The sequence below is a fragment of the Mirounga angustirostris genome, unplaced genomic scaffold (genome assembly GCF_029215605.1).
Source record: "Mirounga angustirostris isolate CCGP_5_RB_7025 unplaced genomic scaffold, mMirAng1.0.hap1 SCAF_9, whole genome shotgun sequence".
Classification (NCBI taxonomy): domain Eukaryota; kingdom Metazoa; phylum Chordata; class Mammalia; order Carnivora; family Phocidae; genus Mirounga; species Mirounga angustirostris.
This window is the reverse complement of record NW_026991717.1, coordinates 111198962-111216118: the sequence shown is the minus strand read 5'-3', so window position 1 is coordinate 111216118 and position 17157 is coordinate 111198962. Positions and strand designations below refer to the sequence as shown.

The window sequence follows — 17157 nt, the reverse complement described above, 5'->3', positions numbered from 1 at the left end:
CTAAGAGATTAAATCTATGAAAAAGACCAAAGTAACTCAACACTTTTTACACCCTGGCTAACGTAGCTGTAACTTCAAACCATGTGTTATCTATGAAATCTATTTACTTTTATTATTTATTTACCTTTAGATTCATATACCTTTTAAACAATTAGCTCTTAAACACAAAAATGATGGAAATGTCAAAAAATTATTTCAATAGTGTTTAATCAGATCCCTATTCGTTATAAAGAGCTGAAGCTCTAGGTGGCACCTAGTGAATATGTTAATGGGGGAAAAAAAAATCAAGTTGGGCAACGATACTCTAAATAACTAAAGCAGCAGCATCTTTAAAAACGAAAGAAAACAAAAAACTTTACCACCCTGAATTATAAACTCAGGGAAAGCAGCTTAGTACACCAACAAGGACCAGTGTGATCAATTCTCCCTCACACCATATATTGTTCTCATACCATATACTGTTCAATATTTACCATATATTGGTAAAAGGCACACATCCTATGTAATTTTAAAATTCGCATTTTAAGGCTTTTTTCCCCTAAGAGTCAACTTTAACTGTGGTTAAAATTATTTTCTCTACACCCTCCTTTTTTTTTTTTTTTTTTTCCTACACCCTCCTTTTGAAAGGATCCGCTATATAGATCTTTTGGTCACCTGCCCCTATATTTCTACATCTAGACTAAAATGAAAGTAATAGAATTAGGTAGGGTCTTAGTAATCATAATGCTTTTAACTGGTGACAAGAAGGAAGAAGCCTATAGTTAAATATCCCAGAAATTTATTTAATGTTTGCTTGATACATTTTATATAGAAAGGTTGAGGCTATTTGCTTTGGGTGCCCCTGGTAAATCTCAGGGAGGCACTGAACTACAAAGGGGTGCCAATCTGGAGACATCAGAAATGGAAACCACAAGCCCAATTTTATGACTGTTCTTAAAGATTTGTCTCTAGTGAAGTTAGGCCCACTCCCTTAAAAACTGCTGAATGGTGGAGCTCTTGTGTGAAAACAGCTGACTTTTAGGAGGGCATGTCACGTTTTGGTCTGTTGGAACATTTAAATACTTGGAAATAAAAAATATTCAGCTTTGAAGTTTTCAATACTGGAAAACTTTCAAGTCTAGGGTTTACAGCCAGGAAGGGCTGCTTTGTGTTCCTTAAACTGGACTGTTTCCCACAAAGTTAATCTTCGGCTTTGGCTTCCATTTCTTCTGCATCATCATCTCCATCCACTTCTGCATTCTCTCTTTCAAGCCTCTCAAGCTGCCTTGCAAGTTCGGTCTCATCTGTATCTGTGACCACTTTAGGCTGCGGAAGCAGAGGCATCATTTCAAAGTGAGGTAGTTCAACAGTATGCAAATTCCACTTCAACACTATTACTGCCTAGTATTTTAACTCTTTTTAAAGAACCACCTGTCCTAACAACTCTGCTCTATCTGTTCATTTTTGAGTGCTACATCATTAATAAATTCCATTAGATAAATATTGGGAGAAATGGATGAGAGTAACACAATCTAGGAAAAAGAAATATGTGTGTAGTAAAACAGAATATTCCTGTTATCTCTATAAGCCAAAACTGAAAAAAATATGAAAATAATCTCAGTGGCTTTATCTTTAAAACCCAAAAAGATGTCTTGTAAAAATGCATCTTCTGGATTCAAAATAAACTAGTTTCTTTCTAAATAGGTTTCATTTTTGTTGAGATGAGGAAAATACACTAATGCTGTTTCTAATCCTCAGATCATATTTTAAGCCTTCCATATTAAATTCTGACAATAATCAATCACTCATTTTTGTTGCCTAATTTTTTCCTTTGGCGGGGGCATAAACCTAACACCATCAGTGACCTCAGTCATGAATAACCATCACACGACAGTTCTCATTTACTCATAAAAAGCCCTTTTAGAACCCTCTGAGTCAATGATTATTTTAGGCTTAGCAGTGTTATAATCCTACATGTATCTCATGTTTTGAAAAGCCGTGATTAAGGATTTTAGAATGCAAATCATTTAGATGACTTAAATATCTGTATCTATCTACTGATCGATCGATCGTGATCTCTAACCCCAACATGGGGTTTGAACTCACAACCCTGAGATCAAGAGTTGCATGCTCCTACCGACTAAGCCAGGCAGGCGCCCCTAAATTTCTTACATATTTTAAGAAAAAGGCAGAATCACTATAGATCTTACCTCCATTTGAACATTGAAGACACCCCTCTTTTCCTCAATCTTTTCTTTAATAACAGCCATAGCTTGATTGAGAACAGAGAGGCCTTCTGTTCTCTCCAGGGTTGTTGTAGTCATCACATACCGAGGAGGAGCTATTAGATTAATCTAAGGAACAAGACAAATATTCAATTATGAACATACCTATACAACACAAAACTATTAGGATGTTTAAGAACTCTTCCTTTCTGATGCCTTAACAAATCACCCAAAACTTAATTTCCAATCCTGTAAGTCAGCAATTTGGGGGTGGTCTGTTAGCAAAAGTGAATTGATACAAGTGATATAATGCAGTATAAACAGTCTACTGCAATACCAAATATGTTGAATGATGACTTTCAGGTGTCTTTGGTAGCTAAACTAACTGTAGCCATCATCAGAATGGATAATTTGTCTCGAAAACAAAAATTCTTACTTGGTTTTAAACTAAACTGATGGAAAAAATCTGAGATTGTGAATAACAACCATCTGGTTAATTTTATTGCTTAAAAGATTCAGACCAAACTCCTAAAAGGTGTGTGTGAATACGAGAGAATATGTTACCCTTTTCAAGGTCCTAGGAGCATTATAGACTCAGGAACTCTTTAAGTTTCGCACAGCAGGCCCTCTGGCACTAAATACGAATCAGAATCTTTATCCACTGTGACACTAGCAGTAGCATCCCTTAGACAACATCACTGAGAACCATTTTTCCTGAACACTTGTTATGAAATATGATCATAAAAAGAATCTCATTTGGTTTAGGTTGGTATTTTAGCAGGGAGAGCGAAAACGGACTACTCACCTTGATGGGCATGGTTTCTGTAGAACAACTCAAACCTGCTCTCAGGGCTTCTTTTACGGCATCAATGCCTTCATAACCGTAACAAGCCACTTCAATATCTAAAATTACAGAAATTCAAAAACTTATACCAAAAAATGCAAAAAAGTATTTAAAGGTTTAAAAGAAATCAGAGATATGGCAGACACACTAGGATTCAAATACTTATAAAAGTTTTTATCACCCTTTCACAATTAGAAATCTACCCCAACTATCAATTTCTTAATTATAAATTATCTGAGTAGGCAGTAAAAATACATCTTCTCTTCCACATCGAGCCCCTGAATGACAAAATGATAAAAAACTGAAATTCAACAAACACCTTGATTTCTGGCTATGCTTGGATTAATATGGTGATTCCAATCTCTCCATGCCTCAGTTCCTTATTTGTAAAGTGGAGAGGAGTGTGATAAAGACCGAGTGAAATAATCACTGCAAACTGTTTAGAACGGTTTAGAAATTGCACACCCTCTGCCCAGCGGTTCCACTTTTAGGAGCCTGCCTGACAGAACACTTATACAACTGGGTTAAGTGTCTATGTTATAAGGCTGCTAATCTGTAGTGTTTTTTGTAATAGTGAAAAACATGGTAAAACCGAAATGTTCACCAAGAGACAACTGGTTTATTATTCTATGAAATATTGTACCTTGCCATTAAAGAGATTGAGGAAAACGTCCCATGTTCTGAATGGAAGGGCTGCCATGACAAACCAAGTGGAAAAAGCTAGTTGAGGAAAATTTTGCATAGTATGATCCAATCTTTATAAAAGCAATTTATGTCTGAATGTAAACAGCATATATTCCTATACAGTATATGTGTGTAAGAAAAATGTTTGAAAGAATATACTCCAAACTATATTAACAGTGGTTAATCCAGGGAGGCATAAAAGGACAATACTCTACTTTTAAAATATTTTAAAGTATTTACTAAAACAAAATACCACCCCCTTAAAAAAAAAAAAAAGGGCTGGAGCGCTTGGGTGGCTCAGTCAGTTAAGAGTCTGCCTTCGGCTCAGGTCATGATCTCAGGGTCCTGGGATCGAGCCCTGCGTTAGGCTCTCTGCTCCGTGGAGAGTCTGCTTCTCCCTCTCAAATAAATACAATCTTTAGAAAGAAAAAAAGAAGAAAAAAGGGAAAAAAAAGGACTAACTTAAGGTTAGCTGAATGCATATATGACAGTTTTCACTTGTGTCAACATATACATTTTATGATGGTTCAGTAGAAGCAAAAATAATTTCTTAAGCTTTTCTTGTTATAAGAAATAGAAAAACGTGCAGATACTGATGTAGCAACATATTCTTTGGTAATGCTCATCATTTAACAGCTTTTTGGTTCATGCAAAATATTTTCAACATTATTTAAAAAAATCACTTACCTGCTCGAATTTTGACAGCTTGTGGTGTCAAACGCCTATTAATATTGTTAATAAGTACTCCCCGTTCATCTTCATTCAGATCTAAACTATCCAAAATAGATGGGTCTCTAATTAAAGCAAACAAAACACACACAGACACAGAAACAACAAAGGCCAGGTTACTTTACAGGTAACTGTGATACCAAACACAACACCACAGAATGATGTTTAAGAGCACAGGCTTTAGTGTCAGAATTGAATTCAAATCTTAGCTTTACACTTCATTAACTATGTGTTTTGGGACCTTTCCAGACCTTAGTTTCCAAACTGTAAAATGAGGATGAAAACTGTACATCTCACTGAGTGTGGTATTAAATGAGATCATGCAAGTAAAGCACTTAGCACTACTATGACAAAAAGAAAACCCCCAGCTGATTATTTGAAGAAAAATTTTAGAGATCTGGCTAAAGCAAGGAACTTAAAAATGTCTCCTCATATACTGGACATCCCACTATAATTAAACATTTCCACATAATTAGCAGTCCCTGCCTCAAGGAGCTTGAAAAGGACAAAAACATACAAGCAATTTTAAAATGAAAGTACATCCTTGGAAGTCGGGAGAGTAAGGTATTACTTTCAGTTATGGGCTCAGGAAGGGCTGCACGGACTGAAGTGGCATTTCATCTGGCCCTTCTGAGTGCCAGGAGACAGGGAACAGGGTCACCACTTAGTCACCACTGTTTATGGAACACGAATGAAAAAATTGAAATAATGACTAAAAGAATGGTAGGACTTTAAAAAGCAAAGGCAGAACTGTTTTAAGAAAGTTGTAAAGTATTAAAACAGAAATGGCACATCAGGCCTAAAAAAGCAGGGGTTAGAGAATGAAAGGCGAAAGAATCTGGGTGGAGGGAACTTTCATTCGGCTAATACTGTTTACAAAATATAACAAGACAAACCACCAGAAAATGAGCAAAAGAGATGAACAGATGTTTCACAGAAGAAATAGTAAACATATGAAAAGCTGTTAACTTCACCAACAACCAGTAAAATGCAAACACAAAACAAGGTACTATTATACACCCATCACTTTGGCGAAAGGGAAAATAATCTGAGATATATACCAAATGTTGGTGAGGATGAAGAGAAACAGGAATACTCATACAACTGCTATTGGAAATATAAATTGTAGAACCAATCTGGAGAGTATTTTGGCAAAACTGAGTAAATTTAAAGATGCATATAATCAATCCTATGACCCAACAACTCTATGCTATGTATGTACCTTAGAAACTCCCAAATGTACATGGAGACATGTACATGGATAGTCATAATAGCATGGTTTAAAAAAATGGGAAAAAAAGGGGGGAGGATAACCTAATATCTCTTAATAGAGAAACAAATAAAGCATATTCTTACAATGAAGTACTACACAGAAATTAGTATGACGTAGGTACACATCTATCACTTTGGAGAATGCTATTAACAGCCTTATAAGTAAAACTGTAAGGTACAGAAAACTACAACGACAGAATAAATTCCTTTTTTTTAAAGTTTAAATAAACTGAGTAAGAAAATTTTTAAAATACAAAAATGATTCTATACGTACTTTATAGATACGTATATGTAATAAATCCACAGAAATGTAAATAATAATGGTGAATACTAATGATAGAATAGTAGCTCCTGCTGATGAGTGAGTGGAATGGGTTGGGAGGGATAAAACATTGTTTCCACCTATCTCAAAAACTTTTTCTTAAAGAACATGTGGCACAGAATTATCATTAGTTAAACGTGGACAGTCACTACATGGCTGATGAAGCAAAGAACGTTAAGGAAAAGGGAAAAGATGTATGCCACTGCTGAGCGGTCATGGAGGGGGAGCTAGAGGTGAAGTGAGGGACGGCTGGACGATGACAGCACGCTGAGGGATGAAAGGCGTGCAGGACTGAAGTCAGGGAGGACGGAAATATAAAGCAGTGCTTAATGGTTAGCAGCATAAACTCCAGATGGGAGCCAGTGTCTAGGTCTGAATCGGGACTCTTCCATTTGCTAGCTCTGTGCACGTGGACAAATTATTTAATCTCTGCCTCAATTTTCTCATCTCTAAGACATGGATAATAACAGCACTTATGCCATGTGTTGCTGTGAGAAATCTATAAATGTTTGCTGTTGTAATTATTATTCTTACCTTTCCCAAAATGTGGTATGAAAAAAAAGTTACATGGTGGGGGAGGGGGGGAACTGGAAAGCATTTGGACCCCAGATGAGCCGGCCTGCTGGAGGCTCTATCGGTCCCAGGTCCACTCGGCCATTCTGAGAGCTGAGGGAACCAATACCCTTCGGCAGCACAAAGGTTGGAAAGTAACCTCAGTGTAATGGAGAGGCTGCTTGTGGAACGTTAACACTTGGGCAAGAGTAGGATGTGCAGAAGGAGACAGACTTAAGTACAGAGAACTAAAGGGGTCCAGCTATTTTATTATTTATTTTTTTGTTTTGGGTCCAGCTATTTTAAAAAGAGAGGATATAGTGCTTGCTGCAGGAGGAAGTAGAGGGGAGGTAAAGTTTGCTTTTAGTATAAATGGGAGATTGGAGTGTATTTTTATGCCAGTGGAGCAAAACCAACAAAGAGAAAGGCTGAAGACACAAAAGAGGGAATAACAGATAAAACGATCCCTGAGCAGTAGCTGCGCACAGGTGGTAAGATTAGTTTGAGAGCAGGAAGGATACGAATTCAGCGTGACAGGAGCGCAGGAGGTAATGACGGATGGGAGAGAAGGTTGCTGAGACCGTGGAAGGAGTAGAGGAGATCCTGGGCAATGGCTTCTATTCTCTTTATAAAACTGGTAGTAGGCACACCAGTTGAGAGTGAGGGAAGGGGGGAGTGGGTATCTGACAGGGAGTGTATAAAAGCTCTAAAATAGCCACTCTACGAATGGGAGGAAGAACTGACAAAGAGCAGAGAGAATGTGAGGAAGCAGTGAAGGCACAGCTGAGGTTGGAGACCATGATGACAATGCAGTGGCACCAACCTGCAAGACTGTGGTTTTTCCTAGCAGCACCCAGCATTCTACAAGTGCAGAGAAGGCCGGAACATCGATCCAAGGCTGGATGTAACAGATGGAAAAACAGGGCAAAAGCTCATGATATTGGCAAGAAGTTGTTGAAATGATGTACCATGGTATGTCTATGCTGAGTAAGAAAGAGAAGGCAGGACAGAGTAAAAAGACATGGAGGAAGAAAAAGGTGTGGAATTATAGTCTGGCATAAGAATTAAGAAGACACAGAGTAGGACTAACTATGGGGGAGCTGGAAGGACAGGAGGCCGTCTGTGGTAAAAGAACAGAATGTATGAATTAAAGGTTTTGGAAGCATACCAAATTCTGGTGATAAGACCCAGGGTGAGGCCATACGGAAACTGGCTAAAGTGGCATGGCCTGCAGGTGTAAGGAACTGAGGTAAAGAGAACAAGGTACAGTTGTAGATGAGACATCTACATTGACGAGGAGGGGAAAACGTGAGACGAAACCATATGGTTTACGAAAACTAAGGTGTACACAATTATATATGCTTGGCTACCTAGGACTGGCCTGCATTATGGGCCTTTTACGTGGAAATATTTTAATCTAAATTTGGCAAGGACTTATTATGTGGGTGTAGTGCTATTATTACATGTCAGGCTCTCAACTTGTGTGCTAGACCCATCAGCTGTGTTATCAAGGTAGAATCAGAGCCAAGAAGGTGTTCTTACGAGACTGCATGCTTAAATGCATCATAGGCACCGTATCCAGGTCTCTTGTATTTGTCATCAAAGACCCAGGCAGTCCTCTGGAACAGGCTCTCCAGTTGCTCATCCTTGGTGTACTCTAACACCTCAGCAACATGACGAAGAATGCTGTACACCTAGAAACAAAATGAAGAGTTCAACAATTCAAAGATAAAAGATCTTAAAAAAAAAAAAAAGAAAAGGTATTTTTACATTTCAGTAGACAGCATATAAAACAAACCTTTGGTTACACTACAATAATTCCTCAACAACAAAGGGTTAACATACAGCAAGTTCTTTTTTCATAGAGAAATATTCTCTTTCCTATAATACTTAACTCAAGTGGGTCTATAACAAGTAGAAACAGTACAAAACTTAGTGTCCTAAGACCCAGATCAAGTTCACTTAGGAACCAATTAACCTCTCTAAATTTGTTTCCTCTTCTAGAAAAGGGAAATACCAGTATCTCTCCTTTTTACCGCAGAGAGATCAAATCTATCCAAATTATAACTGGAAAATATTATACAAATATATAGAATTTGTATATTACACAAAACTTGTTATACAAGTGTAAGCTATTACTATTACTCCATATGACAGCATGGAACAGGACTGAGATTTTAGTATTTCTTTTGCTCTTTTATCAGTTAGCAGTTATCCTTCAATGCACCTATCTCCTACTCACTGCTGTCAAACTCTTTTTCTAATTTCCTAAAAATAAAAGGGCTTAAAGAAGAGAAAGGATATAAGAAAAGAGGTTTTTCACGTTACACATGAAAGTTGAGTGAGGAAAGGTACTAACATTGGTTATTTCATTCTATCACCTTATCGTCCTGATAAGATCTACTAACATACTCATTTTACAATATCCTAAAGGGACAAAACAAAGTTAAAGTTTCCTAGAGCAGAGCTTCTCAAACTTGGTGGAACTTGAGGATCCTGCATTAAGCAGTCGGTGATGTCAATGCTGTTGGTCCAGAGACTACATTCTGAGTGGCAAGGTCCCCGGTTTATGAAGATGGGATTTCACTGATAGTGTTTTCTAATGTGTAAGCCACACTGCAGTAATAGTAAACACATCAGTAAAACAAAGAGGAAGATTTGGGTAATGGCCTTTTGGCTTTTAGATTTTTATTCTCTTATTTACTGGGGTTAATTAAGCAAGATTTCAAAAATCTTCCCTTCATTTAAACACTGTTTTCTTGGCATTTTTATCCTGAGGACAGAAACACACATGAGAAAAGAACAAAAAATAAAGAAAAACACAATGGAAACAATGCCATTAAGAACTAAGGATCTAGAGAATGAAAGATAATCTAAATAGAACCAGAGAAGAAAAAACTATAGACAGAACATAAAGAATGAAAAAACAGTTGTTCTTGCTTCATTAATACTTATTGTACAGAAGTAGGAGATTACAGCCAAAATAAGAAAGTGAAACAGAATGGACTTAACAAACTAGGGGGGAAAAAACTACTAACAGGCTCCTGCCTTGCTTTCCTGGATTCACATTTTACAAAACCTTGCTTATTCTTAACATACAACAGCTGGTTGTCTCTGTGACTCTTATCCCAGAATGGGGTTTAAAGTCAAGAACTACATGTTATGAGAAGTCAAACCAATTGATATCACCCATAGTTAATTTAACCTAAAATAACTTAGAAACACTAATGCAGTATACTCATTTTAGAATATTAGACGATAAGCAATGACTTAAGGTAGTACCACCATAAGGTAAAAACACTACAGTAGTAACTCTTTTGAAATTAAGTCTTCGAATTATCCTATGTAACTCCTAATTGTAAATGGAAATACAGGTCCAGAAAATCCAGGTTTTCATTTTCTGCCAAGAATATTACATGCTGATTATTTATTAAATACATTAAATAGTGGACTAATTTCACTCAAAAATCAAACTTACAGTTTTGGATTTGGTGAATTTATCTTCACATTTGATTGCTTCCTCTGGAGAAACTCTTCTTTTTGACAAATCAATATATCCTGTATGAAAAAATTTTGGGGAAAAAAAAAATCATCTCTGCCCAGGTGCTAGCTTACCACTGTGATAAATTTTTACACCAGATTGTTTAGTTGGCATACCTATACTTATTCCCTACTAAAATCCTATCAATAAAACACTGCATAAGATTAGAGATTTTTGTTTTCAGACATGCATTTGTATCATCATGTAATTGTATATTTTCTATCACTTCAGTGAAAGGAACTAATACTTTCAATTACCCAAATGAAAGCTAGTCAAAGGATTCGTACTTGTCTTTTTGGCATCCACTCATCAAAGGGTCAATTGTGTTCTATGTATTTTCTATATTCTTGATGCTCCTTCTGCCTCCTGACCAAAACTGGTGCTTCCTCCTCCTGGTGGCCCTGCATTGGCATGGTGTGGCCATGGCATTGGCCTAATCATGTTGTCCATCACCTCCATAAATTAAAATCCCATGGGTACAAAATGAGACAAGCACTTAAATGTATTTTAAAGAATTTAAGAGGGAAAAATGATCTTTTACATTTACTTACATATTTCCCATGTCAGGCATCACACCTCATGGGCCTGCATAATTTCCTTTACCATTTCTTATAATGCAGATTAAGTAATAAATCCTCTTAGTTTCTATTTACCTGAAAATGTCTTCATTTCTGATTTTCATTGTTGAATATTTTCTTTAAATATTCTAGAATTCTGGGCTGACAATTTTTCTCTTTCAGTGCTTTAAAGATGTCATTCAATGCTCAGGCATTATTTTCAGTAAGAATACCATACTAACAGTAATTTATATTACTGTTCCCCTGTAAATCATGAATCATTTTCCTCTGTCTTCAAGATTTTCTCGATCTCTGTTTTTCAACAGTTTAATGTGCCTAGATGTGGTCTTATCAGTATTTATCCTGCTTGAGGTTTGCCAAGCTTCTCCAGTTTGTACATTTGTTTTTTCAGCAAATATGGGAAACTTTGGTCAGAATTTCCTCAAATATATGTTCTGCCCTTTCTCTCTCTTCTCTTGGAATAGAGCTTTTAATATTTGACAGGTTGCTTTTTCCTTGCTCTGTTCTTCACACTGGTTCTTTTAAATGAACTACCTGCAAGTCTGACTTGAGACTTCTGCCATCTTTACCCTGCTGTTACATTTGGTGAGTTTTTTCGATATTATACCTTTAATTTTAGAATTTATATTTAGTTCCTTATGAGAGTTTCTAATGTCTTTACTGAGACTTCATTTTGTTCATTCATTACAAGCTTATTTTCCTAATATCCTTCAGCAGTTGCAAGGTCTGCTTTAAAATTCTTATCTGCTAACTCCAGTATTAAGGTCACCTCTAGGTCAATCTCCATTGGTTCCTTTTTCTCTTCTGTATGGGTCATATTTTCCTGTTTCCTCAAATGTTTAGCAATTCTGAACTCTGTGAATGAACATTCAGAGAACACATTCTAATAATCAAAGAGATACAGAATACTGGGTCTTGGGTGTGTGTCTGCATATTCCTTTTTCAGAACCTATATAAAATATTCCTAAAGTCCATTTACCTTTGCCCCATTTCCATGTTCCTCCAATAATCTGATTACAAATTTAGCTTTAAATCAAGAAAAAAGTATCTTTTTTTTTTTTTTTTAAAGTAGGGCTCCACGCCTAACATGGAGCCCAACGTGGGGCTTGAATTCACAACTGTGAGAACAAGACCTGAGCTGAGATCAAGAGTCAGACACTTAACCGACTGAGCCACCCAGGCGCCCCTGAATAAAAAAGCATCTTACCAAATATATGAACTAATACTCTAGTTTACTTATTTGTCTCTTCTGAGTTTAGCCACAATGAGTCAACTATCAATTTCTGGTAACCTCTGGGAATAAAAGTCAAGTTATTTGACACAAACTAGCCCTGGGATGTGCTAATTAAACCACTACTAACAAGAGGTCTTGCCTAGATGGGTAATTGGCATTCTTATCTAACAACTCTATATGTAAAAAAAGTTTAAGTATAAACGGAGATGTTTTTGTTTTGTTTTTACAACAGTCAGCAATTTACAAAAATAAAATTTTAAATAAACCATTTTAAATCTGAAATTTTATTTTAGATATATTTATCACTTACCTTTTTCTTTGTCCACTCTAATGACAACCACACACTCATTCCTGCCAATTCTGATGAGTTTGTTTATAGAACGGATACGCCTTCTGGACAACTCACTAAGAAGAATCATGCCTTCAATATTGTTGTATTCCAGCAAGCTGACATAAGCCCCCATTTCAGCAATGGACCTTACATTCACCATCACTACATCTTCCACCTCAGGAAATTTGTGTTGATAAAATCTACAACTTAGACCCGGCATTCTGCATTTTAAACAAAAGAATCAAATGAGTATTAAGGTCAAAATAAAGAAATGTCAATCAATTTTCCACATTTTGCCACTGGAAGAAATGATTAGTCTTATCTCTTTAAACTTCTTAAATGGTACCAGAAAACAGATGGATGTTTGGGAATCAAGCTTTGTTACTTTGCTCCACATTTTTATAAGGCTTGGGTGATTCTCTGACCTCGGTTTTAGAGGAATCATAAAAAATAATGACCATCTATAAAGTACTTTGAGACCTAAGGATTAAAAGTACACCTCAAGAGTAAAATACTATTTTAATACAACCACTTTAAGAAATAACAAATGATGGTAAGCATCACTACTACTATAAACCTATCAGCAAAACTAAAGCTACTCAGTTCTCCAAGTCAGTTAAGACTATATGCTACCACCCACTATATAAAGGGAAGACTCTTCCATCTACTTAAACCATAGTCCTAATCATATATCAAGTAATATACCCTATCCTTTTAGCCAAAATTACAGTATCGTATGTTAAGACAAAACCTAAAAATTTACTAATCACAAAAATATTAAATATAATTAAATACAACTAAATAAATTCGTTTATTGAATAGATATACCCAATCTTGAGAATAGCTTTATAGAACTCCATTACTATAAAGTTCAAGAGACTCTTAAAAACTATTCTCTTTGATCTAACCAACCTACTTTCAGCACCACTCCTTTTATGATCCATAAGACTGAAATCATACCATGCACAGAAGTGTATTTTTAAAAGAAAGCTGTAAAACTAATCACAGCTGATGACTTTCATGTTTTTCTACTAACCTTAATTTACTATTGTCAAGGTTCAGAAAATAGGCAGTAACAGGACCTAAACACCTATGAAAAATGTGTGAAAATTCATTTATTTTTTTAGAGAGAGAAAGACAACGAGCAAGTAGGGCAGAGGGAGAGGGAATCTTAAGCAGGCTCCACACCTAGCCAGAGTCTGGTGTGGGGTTCCATCTCCCAATGCTGAGATCATGACGTAAGCCAAAAATCGAGAGCTGGATGCTTAACCGACTGAGCCACCCGGGCGCCCCAATTTTTTTCTTATTAATTGGGAATTAAGGCTGCCATTACTTGATCTTAAAGACAGGATATCCACATCCAGCTTACAGAACCCGAGAGTTCTGGGGCAGTACTGTTTGAGAACTGTTAACTGTACCCACAAATAACTTCACAGTGGCTTCCCACTGACTTTTACATCTTTCTACTACCTACAGGGTCCTACATGATCTGGCCACTGCCTCTCTCCCTAGTTCTCTCCATTTTATAGTCGAGGAAATAGAAACACAGGCCAAGTAACTTGTTCGGTCATATACTGCTAACAAGTGATAGTCAGAATCTGAACCTCTGAAGCTTGGATCCATAGTCTGTGCTCTTATTCACCATGCTGTATTTTCACTCAATATTACCAATAAATATATTAGTTAGAAACACCTTTTTAAAAAAAGGAACATTAATATACTCAGTGTTAAAGCATATACCGTAGATTAATGCAAGCTTTTAGTACTAATCTATCCTGTTTAACAAAAAGAAATAAAGCAGCATATTAATAATAATGGCAGAAATGCATTTCCCTTGTACCTTGACAAAATAGGGATTTAGGAAATAAAGGGAAGTAGACATTCAATGGCCAGAATTACCCAAGAAACTGCTGAGCTGGTTGGTTCATTCTAAACAGAGCCCCCCCCACCCCCCCTTTGGACAACTGTTGTCAAATATCTGTATGTAAAGCACTAAAGTTTGAGAGCTAGAAGTTTCAAACTGGGTATCAAAGTAAATTATGTCAGAGAAATGTGTGAAACAGTTTTAAAAGATTTAACAGGGGCTAACCACATTTACTTACCAGGTTTATTCAAACAGTAAAGCTGATTAATTCTGGGGAAGCAAGACTTAATTTGATGATTAAAGAACACAGGCAATACTGTAAAAGAATCCTAATGAGAGCTATGAATACTACTGCTTTAAGAGGTACCAATCTCTTCATATTATACAGGGTACAAAAAGAACACAGCTGAAGGTATGTTATTCAACACAGAAAGTAACTATTAAGTACAAAATAGCTCCAGACATGGGTTCCAGCCCTTACTCTTGTATTTACTAGCTGTGGTTGCTTGGGAAATGCATTCCCATTAAACTGTAGTTTCTAGCCTGTGTCATGGACCTCGAAGGTTTGTGGAGTGTATCAAATGAGATTAAAATAGATGTAAAAATTTGGAAAGTGTAGTATGCTATACAAATATGACATTAAAAGGCAAAAGAGGTACTATTTCCATTTTGTAACTTAGTTTGTTAAACAATTATTTTTGCAGTATCTATGTACTAAGCACTACCGGCACTTAAAAGATTCTTACCTAAGGAAGTTAAGTAGGGAGTGGGAAACAAACTAGTGAGTAAGTAACAATTTAAAGTACTATGAAAGGAGTAGAGTGAAATTATCAATTAAAAGGGAACCAAGAGGGGCGCCTGGGTGGCTCAGATGGTTAAGCATCTGCCTTCGGCTCAGGTCATGATCCCAGGGTCCTGGGATTGAGCCCCACATCAGGCTCCTGGCTCGGCAGGGAGTCTGCTTCTCCCTCTCCCCCTGCTCATGCTCTCTATCTCTGTGTCTCAAATGAATAAAAAAAAAAAAAAAAAAAAAAAAACCAGAACCAAAGAACAGAAATATTAAATGACTTTCTCAAGGATAAATGCTTAGTAAGTACTAGAAAAGGAACTAAAACCAAGTCTTCTGATATCAAATCCAGAATACCTTTAACCCACAGAGCCTCAGTATGTCAGAGTACTACAATATGGTATGTGTTCTTCAGTAAAAAAGATCTTTCAAAATATACTAACTGAACTCCAAGCTAATTTCAAATACCCTGCATTGTCAGTAATTTTGCATGGTCAAATGGTAGGTAGGACTTCTTTCTTAAACCAGTGCATGGTCAAGTAACCATAACAGATCCAGGAAGTCCACATTCCTTTCCAAAGTTAAGTGTATTATGTGATAGAGACAACTTGTGAGAATTCTAATTTGGCTCTAATGCTTACCCATAAGGTTCTCTGAATGCTAGTTTTTAGTATTGGAGTGCTACGCAAATAAGCTTTTAAACTATTTCACTGTAGTTGAAATAGCACCAATCTACAAATATTACTGTGTCTTTTCGAGATCTTAAGATAATCATTAACCGTCACTTGGCATCAGAATAGGCAATAAAGCTCTATATAATTCACGAACTATTGAAAGACACATAATCACAAGTTTTTTTCCTTGGTAACTTCAACTGGGAGACAAACCAAGACTTCTCTGCTACACCTTTTCTCCAAGAAACAATGTTTCTTGCTTAATGATAAAGTAGCCTAAGTTTGGGGGATAATAATAGGGGCCTCAGGCTGAATACGTATTTAACCCCCAAATTCCCTTATCTCTTTAGTTATGCTTAACTGTGAGGCCACAGCGTGTAAGTCTATTTTCTCGGTGCTGAAATACGGAAAACCGATACTAAGAGCAGTGAACTCTTCAACAGTATGTTTTAGTATCGATGCAAGAGATAGCTCGTTCTATAAAAATGCGCAACTCGATACGGTAATATGAACGCCAGTTAGAAAAAAATAAATGATCGGACAAATAAACTATTCTTGATCCTTTTAACCCAGCTCTTGTCAAAGCTGCTGCCCACCCCAATGGTCCCTTCAAGCGTCTGGTCTGGTGTCCACTGAGAGGTAGTATATTTGGTGGGGCGGAAGGAAAAAAAAAACCTGGTGGCGGTGGGTTTCTCAAGCCCCGAAAGAGCAAAGTGCTCAGCATCCTGGGGCGGGGGTGTCACAGTGTTTTCCCGAGGCCGCCCCCATTTCAAAGTATCCTCACTTTCAGCATATCGAAGAGGCTGTACGGTCACTCGGCCCACTTTGCTTCACGAGAATCCTCCGCTCGTACCATGACACCGCTGTAACACGGAAGACCCACCCGGCGCCGGCGGGTGGTGTCGGACACTTCCCGCGCAGGAACGGGAAAGGGAGGGGTGTTAGCCCGGGGCCTACCCTCTCCCGACCACCCAAGTCACTGGACACAACTAAAGTGAGTTCTAGAAGAAACCAATCTGGGGGACCAGTCACCTGAGGTATGTGTCTGAATCCCGCGCCGGATCCCGTGCCGAGCTCTTTAATCGCAGAGACCAGACAGCCCACCCACACCAGCGGCTGATCCTCCTCGGCGTGCGCTTGGTTCTACCCCACCGCGCATGCGGAACCACCTCGCATCGCGCAAGCGCCAAGAGAATAGCGGTCCCTCTTCCTCACTGACCATAGAGTCTAGGTCCTCCGAAAAAAAGGAAGACTGTCGATCAAAGGAGAACCTGAAAAGTACGCTTTCTCGATATCTGTCGTTTTCGCTAAGTAACTTTCAAGGCGCAGGGAAGCGGTAATACTCTGAGTCCTTGTCCTTGAAGAATTAATCCTCTCTCGAAATTTCAGTCAACCATGAGGTGGCGCTGTGAACAAAGATGAAAAGTGGAAGAAGAGAAGGAGTGTACTCTTCTCTCCTGTTTTTTTTCCACCCCGCGCGTGCAGAGCCTTGCGCAGCCTCCTGGGAGCTGGAGGGGGAGGGGCTAGGAGGAGAACCGGAA

General features: G+C 37.5%; 1 protein-coding gene across 2 annotated transcripts; it reads right to left on the bottom strand.

Annotated features, from left to right (window-relative positions):
• Nucleotides 1-761: 761 nt before the first annotated feature.
• EIF2S1 (eukaryotic translation initiation factor 2 subunit alpha) lies at nucleotides 762-17025 on the bottom strand. Of its 2 annotated transcripts, none has more exons than XM_045901055.3 (8): nucleotides 16649-17025; nucleotides 12271-12512; nucleotides 10086-10165; nucleotides 8150-8301; nucleotides 4420-4526; nucleotides 3010-3107; nucleotides 2190-2333; nucleotides 762-1305 (listed from the first exon to the last, which is right to left on the bottom strand). In XM_045901055.3, exons 2-8 carry the CDS (start codon nucleotides 12509-12511, stop codon nucleotides 1180-1182), a joined length of 948 nt encoding a protein of 315 aa, XP_045757011.1. In that variant the 5' UTR covers nucleotide 12512; nucleotides 16649-17025; the 3' UTR covers nucleotides 762-1179. The 2 variants fall into 2 exon arrangements, with proteins under 2 accessions (XP_045757011.1, XP_045757012.1); XM_045901056.3 differs by lacking the exon at nucleotides 16649-17025 and adding an exon at nucleotides 16401-16552.
• Between the last annotated feature and the right edge of the window lie 132 nt (nucleotides 17026-17157).

Excerpts from the sequence above, each read along its gene's own strand:
- EIF2S1 (XM_045901055.3), bottom strand. The coding sequence starts at position 12,511 with ATGCCGGGTCTAAGTTGTAGATTTTATCAACACAAATTTCCTGAGGTG. Across the intron at positions 4,527-8,149 it reads GCATTTAAGCATGCAGTCTC|AGACCCATCTATTTTGGATA; the intron begins GTAAGAACACCT and ends TGCTTTAATTAG. Across the intron at positions 3,108-4,419 it reads AGCTGTCAAAATTCGAGCAG|ATATTGAAGTGGCTTGTTAC; the intron begins GTAAGTGATTTT and ends CTGTAATTTTAG.